General features: G+C 53.9%; 5 protein-coding genes across 5 annotated transcripts; 2 read left to right on the forward strand and 3 right to left on the reverse strand.

Annotated features, from left to right (window-relative positions):
* Nucleotides 1–212: 212 nt before the first annotated feature.
* SMAC4_12931 (uncharacterized protein) lies at nt 213–1,532 on the reverse strand (the record flags this gene model as incomplete). The annotated part of the gene is made up of 1 exon (XM_066091166.1): nt 213–1,532. One exon carries the CDS (start codon nt 1,530–1,532, stop codon nt 213–215), a length of 1,320 nt encoding a protein of 439 aa, XP_065947182.1.
* Nucleotides 1,533–2,468: 936 nt separating this feature from the next.
* SMAC4_13827 (uncharacterized protein) lies at nt 2,469–2,642 on the reverse strand (the record flags this gene model as incomplete). The annotated part of the gene is made up of 1 exon (XM_066091642.1): nt 2,469–2,642. The coding sequence occupies one exon, from the start codon at nt 2,640–2,642 to the stop codon at nt 2,469–2,471; it is 174 nt and encodes a 57-aa protein (XP_065947183.1).
* A 422-nt stretch (nt 2,643–3,064) lies between these two features.
* SMAC4_13828 (uncharacterized protein) lies at nt 3,065–3,715 on the reverse strand (the record flags this gene model as incomplete). Its single annotated transcript, XM_003351430.3, has 1 exon — nt 3,065–3,715. One exon carries the CDS (start codon nt 3,713–3,715, stop codon nt 3,065–3,067), a length of 651 nt encoding a protein of 216 aa, XP_003351478.3.
* Nucleotides 3,716–5,285: 1,570 nt separating this feature from the next.
* On the forward strand, nt 5,286–9,351 carry SMAC4_00018 (uncharacterized protein). Its single transcript, XM_066089365.1, has 2 exons — nt 5,286–5,617; nt 5,905–9,351. The coding sequence occupies exons 1-2, from the start codon at nt 5,366–5,368 to the stop codon at nt 9,043–9,045; spliced, it is 3,393 nt and encodes a 1,130-aa protein (XP_065947184.1). The 5' UTR covers nt 5,286–5,365; the 3' UTR covers nt 9,046–9,351.
* A 748-nt stretch (nt 9,352–10,099) lies between these two features.
* Nucleotides 10,100–12,018, forward strand: SMAC4_00017 (uncharacterized protein; the record flags this gene model as incomplete). The annotated part of the gene is made up of 3 exons (XM_003351428.2): nt 10,100–10,487; nt 10,576–11,723; nt 11,802–12,018. The coding sequence occupies 3 exons, from the start codon at nt 10,100–10,102 to the stop codon at nt 11,928–11,930; spliced, it is 1,665 nt and encodes a 554-aa protein (XP_003351476.2). The 3' UTR covers nt 11,931–12,018.
* Between the last annotated feature and the right edge of the window lie 329 nt (nt 12,019–12,347).

Genomic DNA, 12,347 nt, shown 5'->3' on the forward strand with positions numbered 1-12,347 from the left:
TATTCTATTTGTACCTAAGTATCAAATACTTCGCCCGTGGGCATTAGACGTCAAAACCCGGCCCCATTTCTTGAATGACTTGGCTGTTTTCATCCTACTCCAGTCCGCATTTTGGTCGAACTGGGCAAATAGGGAGGAGCTGGAAGCCGTGCGAGCAGATCACTGTATGTGATTCTCTCTGATAATTACACTAATTCGCGATTATCTCTGCGTTATACTTTTGGATCATTTCGGGCTTCCCTAAGAATCCCCCTCATCCGATCATACAATCCCTCGTCCTCCTTTTCCCACCTCCCACCATTCGGAAATACTGCTTTCCGTAGTCTGTTGACCCAAGGTATCAACGGCTGGTAATGTGGCGTGAAGTTTGTTTTTGCGGATTTGATGAAATCCCCTTCATGAACCACTTGCCCCTTCTTCAAGTCTGCCAACATTACCAGGCGGATATAATTCCATTGGTCAAACTCGTCAACAACCCTGCTCTTGTTTGGCCCGTCGTAGTGGACGCAGATCCAGAACAAGACCCAAAAAAATGATTCGAGATCGTGCATGAAGGAATGTTGTTCACCTAAAAGAACTCCAATTGCCATGAACGCCCTGGTACCGGTCATGCCCTTTGCTCCAGAAGCACCTTCTCGTTCCTTTCTGACAGCAAGGTCTAGGTCGATTAGGAACGAAGGCCAGGAAGGGTTGTTGTCGTCCTCATTTATCATGAGGTTGTTGATGGAGATGTCTCTGTGAAGGAGGCCGGCCTTTGTCCATAGGGACTCGTGTCCGTCAATGCAGCCTTCCAACGCAGCAAGTAGGGCCACTCGGGAGCTTGCCTTATAGATGGGTTGGCCATAGTCGCGAACAATGACTCGCCGATGTACCCGATTTTGCAGCGCATCACTGCTAGCCTGGGTCGTACAGGACCGCTTGCTGGAGGGTAAAGCGGCGTCGGTTTGGCTAGATGACCGTTTCTTGCCAGCCATGCTAGTACTGCGGCCTTTCCGTGAGGCACTAGCCGTAACCGTCCTGGTCGACGGCGTCGAGTGTTCCAGCTTGTAGTTCTTCGCCTTATTAACATCTATTCCTCCTCGAACGTTGCTTCGGACATCGTCATCGGTTCCGCGCACCTGGACCGTCTCGTGGTGATAGTATCGAGCTACGTTCACTACCCCTTTATCGGTCGCATCTTGCAGCAGCTCCCCTTCCTCGTCGCGCTCAGGGTACTGCCAGGAATCCTTAATGACTAGTGGCGTCTGCGGGTCTCCCTCGGAATGGGCCTTCCAGCAGGTCGTTGCCCGGCCGGACATACAACATGCGCGTAGCATGACTTTATCAATGATAAGACGCTCTGTTGAGTCATTACTCTTGATCTGGACGAACCGATTGTCATTCTCCTTTATAATAGATGGGTCGAACCCAAGCTCCTCCTCGCTCATCCAGAGAAACGCGAGGACCGTTGATACGAACTTTAAGCCCTCCGTGTTGATATTGAACTGTTCCGATGCGATGGCCCCGAGCCGATCAAACTCCCATATCCTCATGAGTGATCCACAGATGGTAAATCCCAAAACAAAGCGACGATTGTCCAGCGTATATTGAGCACCGGATACTTCCCTCGCGTACCTCCCGAGATCGAGCCATGCCTTTGACGCTATATCGGCAGAAGGATTGCTCTTCAGCTCGCCCGGTACGAGAATATGCGACCAGCACCATGGAGTATCCTTTCCAGCCTTTGAATCATCCACGAAGCCGACGTCCACTTTGCGTTCCGCTATCGAGCCGCGGAGCGGTTTGTTGGGTTGTACCAGCAGCCTTCGTCGCGGCGTCGGTGTCCGATTCGGATGGTACTCTTCTGCAAACACTGCCAGTTTCTCGCTCAGTTCTGCAAACCAGTCCAGGACACGGTCCTGGTTCGCATCTGTCGGCCACCCGCGCCAACCACTACGGAAGAGTGGTTCGCTGCCTTCCGTGCACTTGTTGAAGACGGCCTCTGATGCTGTCTTTAGACCCGCCACCCGACCGAAAAAGATGTCGTGGAAGTTAGGAACGTCGATGTATATGGAGCCGAGCTCATCCTTGAGGACCACGTCCACATGTTTGCGGAGCTCGGAGGAGTTTGCGAAGCTGCTCGTGTTGATAGACCACGGAGTTTGAAGAAGGTAAGATGCTGTCGGTCGGGGAGGCGGGGTGGTTTCGGTAACGGCACAGTACACTTGGCGCGAGATCTCATCGTCGGGCTTATTGGCGAGGACTGCATTCAGAAGTGGTTCGAATTGGTCCGAGTCGAAGTTGTACAAATTGCTGGGGGTGAGGACGGGTAGGCATCTCAACACATCGTCGAGAAGGGTGCCACGGCCCGTATTCGAAGGAAGAAGACGGGTAGTGGGGAGGATTAGAATTGTTGACAGAAGACTAAACGCAAGCTCCTGGAAATCTAAACAATGGTTAGATGGGCATCTCGGCAACGTGGGCCTGTCTCACTCACCTTTTTTGTCCAGCTGACGGAGCGCGTCTGGCGTAGGATAGGAGATGCCCCTGTCTTTACAGACTGATTCGAACGAAGCACGGAAGGCATCTAGGCCTGTGCCGATGGGATGATCTTGGATGATCTGTTGCTGATCGAGGACGAGCGCCTGAGCCCGATCCGTCATGGCGATGGTGATGATGTTCTTGAGACGCGGCGCGCTGGAGTTAAGATTTGCATTCCAACCTTGGGAGACATCAAGCTAGACGCTATAGAAGGGGGCGAAGGTCGCGTTTCGTGAAATGTCGTGTCTAGTCTTATCGTTTGGTCAACTGTCAGAATGACGGACGGTTGAGACGTTGGGAACAATAGGTTAGGAAAATGATTCATTGGCGGCTTGGTTGGAGAAAGTAAATGGCATGATAACTGCATTCACGAAAGTAGTTGGAAGAGAAGAAGACAACGAATACAAGGGAGCCTTGCACGGAGTGTTCGAAGGCTCCACAATGCACGTGACTCAGAGAGTGGGTCACAAAGGAAAGAGCCGCCCCACATCCTGTTGCCTGAATGGCACGGTCGGATTTACCCACTCAGCGGCGTCGTTTGACATTACCGGTAGGAGCACATTTGCAGCTTTGCCAAGCCTTTTTGTCGGTCCGGACCGAAGAAAGCCTTGGCACCCTTGTCAAGAGCTGCCCGGTAGTCTGCATATGACTCTGGCTTGTTCGCGGCCCACCATGCCTTGAAATCCGTACGCGCCGCCCTCTTAGCAAGCCGCCTTGAGTGCCCAAGGGTAGCCAAGCCTTCATTGACTACCTCTCCTCCTTCGGCGCCCGCCTTAGCGAGCTCGTCAGCAATCTCGTTGCCCGTGATGCCCTTGTGGCCGGGAACCCAGCGGACGTTCACCAGACTGGGGCCATAGCCCTTACGGATGGCGCGGAAATCGAGGAAAGCCGCTTGTGACGACGCAGCTGGGGTTCCTCGGAGTCCTCTAATGACGGACGTGTTATCAAGGCATATCGTAATGCGTGGTCGGGCCTGTGCCTCCGGGAAGAGCGCCACAGTGGCCTTGAGACCATGCCGCGCGCCTTCGGCCTCCGCGTCGAAAACTTCCGCCTGTTCTAACTGACCGCATCCGCGGCCGAGTTCTGTCTGTCCTTGGAAGCTTACGTAGCCAAAGCCTACGCACTCGCCCTCTGGTCTTTCTTCGGCGTCGGGGTCCTCCGCGTGCGCTGGGAGGCCCATCTGCTTAGCTATCATAGAGCCGTCGGTGTAGACGACACTAAAAACGGAAGCCTGGAGCTGGAGAGCACTTGGAAACACGCATTTCAAGGCTGCCTGGGCTTGGACCAAACTGAACTCTGCCCGGTGCCTTGCGCCTTCGTTCCCCAAAGACCGCCAAGAACTCCAAGGTAATTTCCACTCGGTTGGTTGACGACAATTATGACGATGCCCGGGAAAGGAGCAGATGAGCTGAGATGGATTCGGGCTGAGGTTTGTAACTGAGATGGTCGGCAGTTGCCGGACTCTGCACGTCACGGTCTCGTCCGCTGTGTGACCTCTTCCCATTCCCTGGTTCAGCTGCTAGTGTTTCAAATAGACGGCAATGGATGCGACGCCAATGACGTGCTACAGAAAAAGCAGTTGACGATACTTGGTGACATGGAGTGGTGTGACAGCTTGTAATACCACGGTGATCAACATCTTTGGTCTAAAATGGCTGAGATGTTTCGATGGGTGGTGATCAACGTTTTAGCGGTTGAACAGAACATCGAAACACGAGGGTGCCCCTGTGTTCAGAGAGAAGCGTGGGAGGAGGGCCGTGTTGCGCCTCGTTTGATCACATGGGCTACACTATAATCACAGCTGTGGTTGACACGCGAGAGCACACCCAAGCTCAGAACAGAGGTTTCTGCATCACGGTCACAAAAGGGTGTGAGCTCAAATTGAAGTGTCTGAGATCTGCTATACTCTTACGCATGTTTGTATTGCCTTTCTTACGATTGAGAAATCCAGGAGTGACTGTTAAGAACGAGGCCAACATGAATATATTGTAGCGCACACCATGTTATCGACCCCTCCTGCCCCTGTCACGGTGCACGGCTACCCCTCAGGATCCTCCTGTTCTTGCCATGTGCTCACTTTCAGGCACTCTTCTGGACTAAGCGGCTGTCATGTGCTGTTACCGTGCCCAGTCATCACTAATAGCAACAATACTAAAAGCACGCACCAATGTGTTAGTAAGATCTGAGCAAACCATCAGTGATGACCAAATGCAAAACAAGAAAAGAGCCCATTGCAGCGGCTGGCAGCCCAGCTGGAGCCGCTGTCATGACCCGCCTCCACTTTTGCTTCCATTTGGCGATCCAAGTTCCAATCCACTGCAATTCCCCGACGACGGCGGCCACTGTCCAAAGCAGGCACCACCTCCAGCACCAAACACTGCACCCGACACCACCGTCCACCGACGGGACATGCTCACGCGGTTCCATTTGTCCATCAACAAACGCATTCTCAAAAACCGAAAAGCTTCTTTCTATTCTAGAGACGCCCATAACCCGCCCGCCACCATTACCATACCTTACCCGAATGCGCCGCTTTGATTGAGACGGCCAACAACATCGTCGTCGCCACCATCTGAAGAGCTTCTTCCTCTCCTCCGTCAAACAATCCACTCGCCCTTTTACAGAGAAGAGAGAGTTACCGAGCAATCAAGACCCTGTCGCCAAACGCCCCCCGGTCTTTACCTAGAGGTAGCTCCCGACATCTACGCGCCGTCGAATCTCCCATCACTGCCCAACCTCTTCTGGTAGAGGGACCGACCCGACGACACCAGCCATACTCAACTGATCCTCCTCTCGCGACACACGACGGTAATCGCCTCCATCGGACAGCAAGACACCAAAGGAAATGATGAACGTCCCGGGTTCCGGTCGCCCTATGCAGCGACGTTCCCCCGCCCCGGGCACCGAACCCGCCGGCGGCGGTGGTGGTGGTGGCCCGCCTCCCAACATCCCGGCCCGCTCGATATCTCCTGCCGTTGGAATGGGAGGACACATGGGTGCCCAAGCTGGCATGTCGAGGTCCTCGGCTGGCTCAAATCGCTCAGTTCAAGGCCCTGGCGGCGGCCCCGGCGGCGGCGGGAGCACAAGGCGAAATAATGTGAGTAGTCATCTTCCCGCCTTGGCTTCATTTACTGTACCAACCCCGAGTTCCCCATCTACAAGCGTGCGTTACGATCCCATGTCGCGACATCATCATTGCGACCATCGCAAGCACCTGTTCCCCCCTGCGCGTTTCCTTCTTCAGCTTTGTCCCTGGCGCAAGCACCGCTTCCATGACCCCGCCTGTCCCTTCCATTCCAAACCCCCCTTCTCCCGTCTTGCCCTACATCACCGGCTTGCCCTACATCACCGGCTTGTTGCTAACCATGCTCTCTCTTACAACAGTCATCCGGCAGTTCGTCGTCCGTCCCGCTGTCGCAAATCGAAAGGAGCGTAACACATCTACTTGTTGCCACCAAGCAACTGCTCGAAACCCTGACACAATGGTCCCGTGGAAACGCAACCGACACTCAGGTCTCCGACGTCTATGTACGGCTGGGCTACGAGTTTAATATGGCATGCCGAGCCTTTACTGCCATCAATGTCGATATCGACGACTTGGGCAACGTGCCGGAGCTGTTGCGCACCATCCTGGAAGCCACCCTCAGCCAAGAAGCCAGCGCTGAAAGTCTTGAGAAATACCTGCCGAGGATACGTGATATTATCATAAATCTGCTGCATGGTCTAAAGAGAAAACAACAAAGGCTAAGGCAGCGCCAGACCAGAGATAGAGAGCCGAGCATCGCAGGAGGCGACGATGGGGGCCACGGTCCAAGTCGCGGACCTGGCCCCAGCGGCAGTGGTGTGCCTACCAGAACTACAAGTACTAGTACCATGGGTAGTGTTAATTCTGGACTCACCAACATGCTGAACGAAGGACTCGAGAGCAATGGTTACCGACCAGACTCTCTAAGGGATGATTCTCGGAACTCTGGTCCCACGACGGCATCACCCACGAGGCGCTTTCCTACACAACGTGATCAATCTCGCGGCTCTGTCACCTCGGACCAGTCCAGCCTGTCGAGCAACACGATGCAAAACATACCTGTTATGCCGCCTTATCCAGGTGAAGATACAATTCCTACAGGTCCACCGGCACCCCCGGAAATCAACGTGGATAACTTCCCTCCTCCTCCGCCGCCGCCGAAGCAGTCGCATCAGAGCACCGCCTTAGCGGCCCTACAACGAGGACCGGAACTGGAAAGACGAGCTTCCCGCAGATATTCGGCATACCAGATTTCCAAGCACCTCGGGGCCCAGGGTGGGATCCCTATGATGCCTATGCCCCAGAACACGCCGATACCTAATAGGAGCCTGGGCGATTTTAAAGAGCCGATGTGGGCAATGCAGAAAAGAGAGAGCACCCGTCACAACCGCAACGCTTCGAACCAGTCCCAACGTACCATTGGCCTCGATTCCTCTCCTGTCCGGGTTCCCAGCCGGGTGTCTGAAGAGTCTGTTACCGATTCGCCTGCATATAATAGGGCCGATAGCTTCAATGTCCAGACACCAGATGACAAGTATCTAGCTCCCAGCGCCACTCTCAATGGCCCGCTCACGGATCCTATCCCGATGGTGGATGAGGTAGACTCGCCTAAGCCGGCTGCTACGAGGCCTGCTCCTGCGCCTGCCGCTCCTCAGCATCAACAAAAGCCCTCCGTCCGCGCTCCAACTCCGGATAAACAACCTCCCAGCTCGTTCATGCTCGAGAATTCGCCCCCTGCAACTAAGGAACTGACCCTCTTCCTACAGTACAAGTCCAAGGTCAAGAAGTTCGTCCTCCCAGAAGGCTACGACGATCTGTCCATTGCTCGTCTTCAGCTTGCCTTTATCGAAAAGTTCTCGTGGAACACACAACAGAATGGAGCTGATCTACCCGAAATTTACATTCAAGATCCCGTCTCCGGTGTCCGCCATGAGCTCGAGGATTTTTCTGATATCAAGGACCGCACAGTACTTGTGTTGAACGTAGAAGCTTTGGATGAAGTCAAGAAACATATTGACGAAGGCATTGGGTCCCTCAAAACTATCATCCAGGAGGTTAAGCAGAATGTCGACGATCAAAACGCCGCCATCCAGTGCGTGTCGGAGCGCCAGCAGGAAACTGCCAAGGATCTCGCTCGCATTGCAGCCGCCCCGCCCACCACCATCATGGCACCAAGTGGTATGGACTCGACGGTCTCGCCACGCTCTTCGTCTTCCTCCGTCGCCGGCGCTGCTGCCATCGCCAATTCGTCCAAGAAGCTCAACCCAGGCCAGCTTACCGAGATCCAATCCCTCCGTCGCGACCTCGCCGTCCTTCGCCAGACCTACTCCAACTTCCAGTCCGAAGTCCAAGGCTCCATGACTGCTCTCCGCAACAAGGCCAACAACGTCAAGACCGCCGCCGCCAAGTTGTCCGTTCCTGACGGGGATGGCGACTCGGGCCGCGCGTACGTCACCAAGGGTCGTAAAGTGCTCAACGCCGATAGTGACCGGCTTGTCAACAAGGTGGACGACCTGCAAGATCTCGTCGAGGACCTCCGCAAGGACGTCGTCCACCGCGGCGTCCGCCCGCTCCCGAGAACGCTCGAGGCCGTCACCAAGGACATCACGACGCTCACCAAGGAGCTCAAGAAGATGGAGGAGTATATGAAGAAGGAGAAGCCCATCTGGACCAAGATCTGGGAGAAAGAGCTCGAGGACGTCTGCCAAGGCCGCGACGAGCTGCGCCTCATGGAAGATCTCATGGTCGACTTGCGCGACGATTTGGAGAAGGCCAGCGAGACGTTTGCGCTTGTGGAACAGGCAACCAAGGAGCAGATGAAGGAGGGCGGACAGGGCAACACCGTCAACGGATCGGTATCCAACGGTCCCACGCCCTTTGGCGCCTTTAGTCGCGGGCTGAAGAGCATTTCGGAGAGGTCAACGTCTGCGGACCCCAGCGAAGCGAAGGAGGGCATTTTGGGCGAGGTGCGTGCCTTGCAGCCGAATCACGAGAGCAGATTGGAGGCGATTGAGCGGGCGGAGAAGTTGAGGCAGAAGGAGTTGCAGACCAGGATGGTTAACCCGCTCACAAAGGAGCTGGCATCCTTTGTGGAGGAGGGGAAGTTGAAGAAGAGCGGTGGTGTCGAGGAGGTGGAGAGGGCGCGCAAGGCCAAGGATGATAGGATCAGACGCGAGGTTTGGGAGCGCATGAATGGAATGGTTGCGGAGGATGGTGAGGATGATGATGAGGAGGATGACGATGAAGAGGAAGATGAGGATGATGATGAAGAGGAGGAGGAGAGTGGGGAAGAGGGTGACGAGGAGGGAAGTGCCTCTGCTAAGGGGTCTGAAGATGGAAAGGAAGAGGATGATGAGGAAGTGAAGGGGAAGAATAAGGAGAATCGTAAGAGTGAGGTGAAGCCGGATGTGGATGAGGCTGAAGAGGAGGGCAAGGAGAAGGCTGAAGAGGAGGGCAAGGAGAAGGCTGAACCCGCTAAGGAGTCCGGTGCGACTGCTTGAAGAGAGTCAGTTTACCGAGACTTGAATGCGTGGTGATGTCTGCCTACAAGTGCGGGGGAAGACATGTTGTCTAAGGGAGCTGTTGGAAATGCCAATACGTCTGTTCCTGTACATGTTATTTGTCTACGGGCTTGCTAGAGAATGGGTTGTCGAGAGAAGGAGAAGGAGAAGCATAGGGGAGAGACAGCGTCAGAAGAGAGGCACGGAAATCTTATACCCCCGTTTTTTGGTTTAACAATCATGTTCGACTTTTGTTACAGTTTACCAATTGAACAAGTTTAGGTACCCAAAGGTACTTTGGTGTCGCTTTTTTGGACTTGGTGAATTGCGTTGCTCGTTAAAGCTGGGAAGCGCCTCCAGACTTTGCCTGAGAGACATGTATGTATGTCCCGTCTGGAGACACAAACCCAGCACCCACACCTTTATTTAGGGGATCATGATGGCATCTCTGTGCCTCCGTCTTGAACTCCAGATGCCCCCGCCTTCCAGACAACTGGGCGAATTACTCAACTCAAGGAAACGTGTTTTGCTCCAAGTTGGTAGACACAATACTTTAACAACGAAGTGCTTCCCTACACAGTACCACCTCAGGGGCGGCCACCTGGAGCTGAATTCCCCTCCCGACGTTCTGCCGAGAGGAACAGCTACGGTACTTTCCCCTGCACCGCAGCTCTCAGCCGCCGGGCGGGACCCGGAAAGTGCACGAGACATGCATGCATACCGGCAGGCTTGGGGTCCAACGACCCCTCATTTTGGAGATCATCGTCCACCGACACACACTCGTCATTCCTCAGAGGCATCCGGAAACCATGAATTCAACATCATCTTCATCAAGGTGTGTAACTGCCATTTTGGTTTATAGCAAAAGTGCCGTCTTACAAGTATAGCTATGGGTACTGAGGCAGATAGATGATGGGTTACAGGGACGGGATTGTTTATTTCTTACCAACTGATCTAACGGTGGGTTCCTAGAGGGAGGGAGCGTTTGTAAGCTGTCTTAAGTCTAAGCGGAGATCGTGAGGGGGGGGTAACATTCGGTTGTTAACTAGCTTGGATGGATGTGTTGTTCACCTTTGACACGGGACACTCAAGGGGATTGATTGGAAGCTATTATAAATCCATCTGGTCCTCTCCCGTCTTTGAGCTTCTCTTCATATTTGGCTCTTTCTTTCTTGTTCAACAAGTTACTGACAACTACCTTATATTAGTGAAGTGTACCTACCAACACAACTTCGTCTTGACAACAACAACAACAACAACAACAACAACAACAACAACAACAACAACAACTACTACTACTACTACACATAAACAAGGATCTCCCAGAGCAAATCACTTACTCACCATGGCACCACCAACCTACACTTTCGAAACCATCATCCAAAAGGCTGTCAACGACGGCATCGTCCCCGGCGTAGTCCTCTACGCTCGTAACAAAGATGGTCCGTCTTTTCCTCCCTTCCTTTCCATCTCCCTTCCCCCACCATCACCCAAATCAACCTCACAGCACCTCGCTAACCCCATCATCAGGAACCCTCAACTACTCCCACGCAACCGGCTACGCCTCCCTCTCCCCCACGCACCCGCGCCCCATGACCCCTCACACAATCCTCGCCCTAGCCTCCATGACCAAACTCCTAACCTCCATCTGCATCCTGCAACTCCTCGACTCTTCCTCCCCCTACAAGTCTCAATTCCCACTAGGCCTCGACACCCCCGTCACCGACCCCGACTCCTATCCAGAAACTTACCTCCCCGACCTCGCCTCCCTCCCCATCTTGTCCCCCACCGTCTCAGACCCCTTCGCTACTAGAACCAGGTCTAAGCACATCACCGTCCGCCATCTTTTGACTCATTCTTCCGGATGCGGCTACACCTTCCTCCAACCTCCCCTGACGGCCTGGCAAGAGTGGAAGTTAGCGCAAGAAAACAAGAAACCACACCTACCGCTCGGCACGGCCTTCGCGCAAACTGTTCCCGAGCAGTTTTCTTGGCCTTTACTCTTCGAACCCGGGGAGGGATGGGCGTACGGTTGCGGGATTGATTGGGTTGGGTGGTTTTTGGAGAAGGTTACGGGGAAGACGTTGGATGAGTGGATGCAGGAATCTGTAGTCAAGAAATTGGGACTGGAAAAGGGAAGTTTGGGGTTTTATCCTGAGAGGGTGTGGCCTTCTGAGGAACAGGAAAAGAGGGAGAGAGTGGCGGATATGGGGAAGAGAGTGGATAATGATTTAGCTGTTGCTGGTGAACAGGCCCAAGGTAGTGAAGGAGAAGGAGGGGGCCACTCAAGGACTCGACACATCGACACACCCCAGCTTCTCAAACCCGCTGATCGCGGTGCCTTTGGCGGACAAGGCGGGTTTGCGGATTTGAGCGCTTATTGTGAGGTGGTGTATTCATTGTTGGTTGATGATGAACGGTTACTCACCAAGGAGACGGCGAGGTTGTTATTTAAGGGACAACTGAAAGAGGAGAAAGCGAAGACGGCACTAAATGAGAATATGAAGACGCCGCAGTGGGTGGTTGGCTATGTTGAGGAGCCGGCGGAGGGGAAGGGGTTGGTATATGATTGGAGTGCGGGCGGGTTGTTGGTTGATGAGCCCGGGAAGAAAGGTGACGAGGGGAGGTGGAGGAGGAGGGGCTACCTTGGATGGGGAGGGATCTTTAACTTGAATTGGGTAAGTCTAAAGTTCTTTTTGCATGTGAGAAAACGGTTGAGGAAACATTGCTAACGTTCATGTGTGTGTGAACAACAGTTTGTCGATCGAGAGGCAGGTGTTTGTGGAGTGTTTGGGGCGCAGACTCTGGACCCGGCTGATCCGCTGATTGAACCCTTGATCAAGGATTTCGAGAGGGAAATCTTTGAGAAGTATGGGGCGAAGTGAGGGATCTGGCTGGGTTATATCTGCCGTGGGATTTGAAGGCAGAAGGATACGGCTTTGTTCTTTGCCAGCAACGAATATGGAAGTGCAAATTACCAAGTCCAAGGTGGCACAAGAGCAACTTGGGTACGCCAGATGGTCGAGTTGCCAGGAAGTGAAATGTGTGAATTCACGATTGAAGAATAAGAAGGCCAAGATGAACCGGCGACCCCATCGGCGGCCGTATCCATTCTCGCTCCGGCCCGCCCCCGGCCCGCTCCGTCTCGTCTGAGTCATTGCCGGATGGTCATGGGGAGCTGAGGCAGAGAGAAGGAGGGAGCTCGGCATTGTCGGTAGAGGTACGGACTATATGGACACAACTGAATATAACCTGCTAAAACTAATGCGGATAACGCGAGGGTACAACAATGAAAGAAGGGT

This window comes from Sordaria macrospora, chromosome 5 (assembly GCF_033870435.1).
Source record: "Sordaria macrospora chromosome 5, complete sequence".
Classification (NCBI taxonomy): domain Eukaryota; kingdom Fungi; phylum Ascomycota; class Sordariomycetes; order Sordariales; family Sordariaceae; genus Sordaria; species Sordaria macrospora.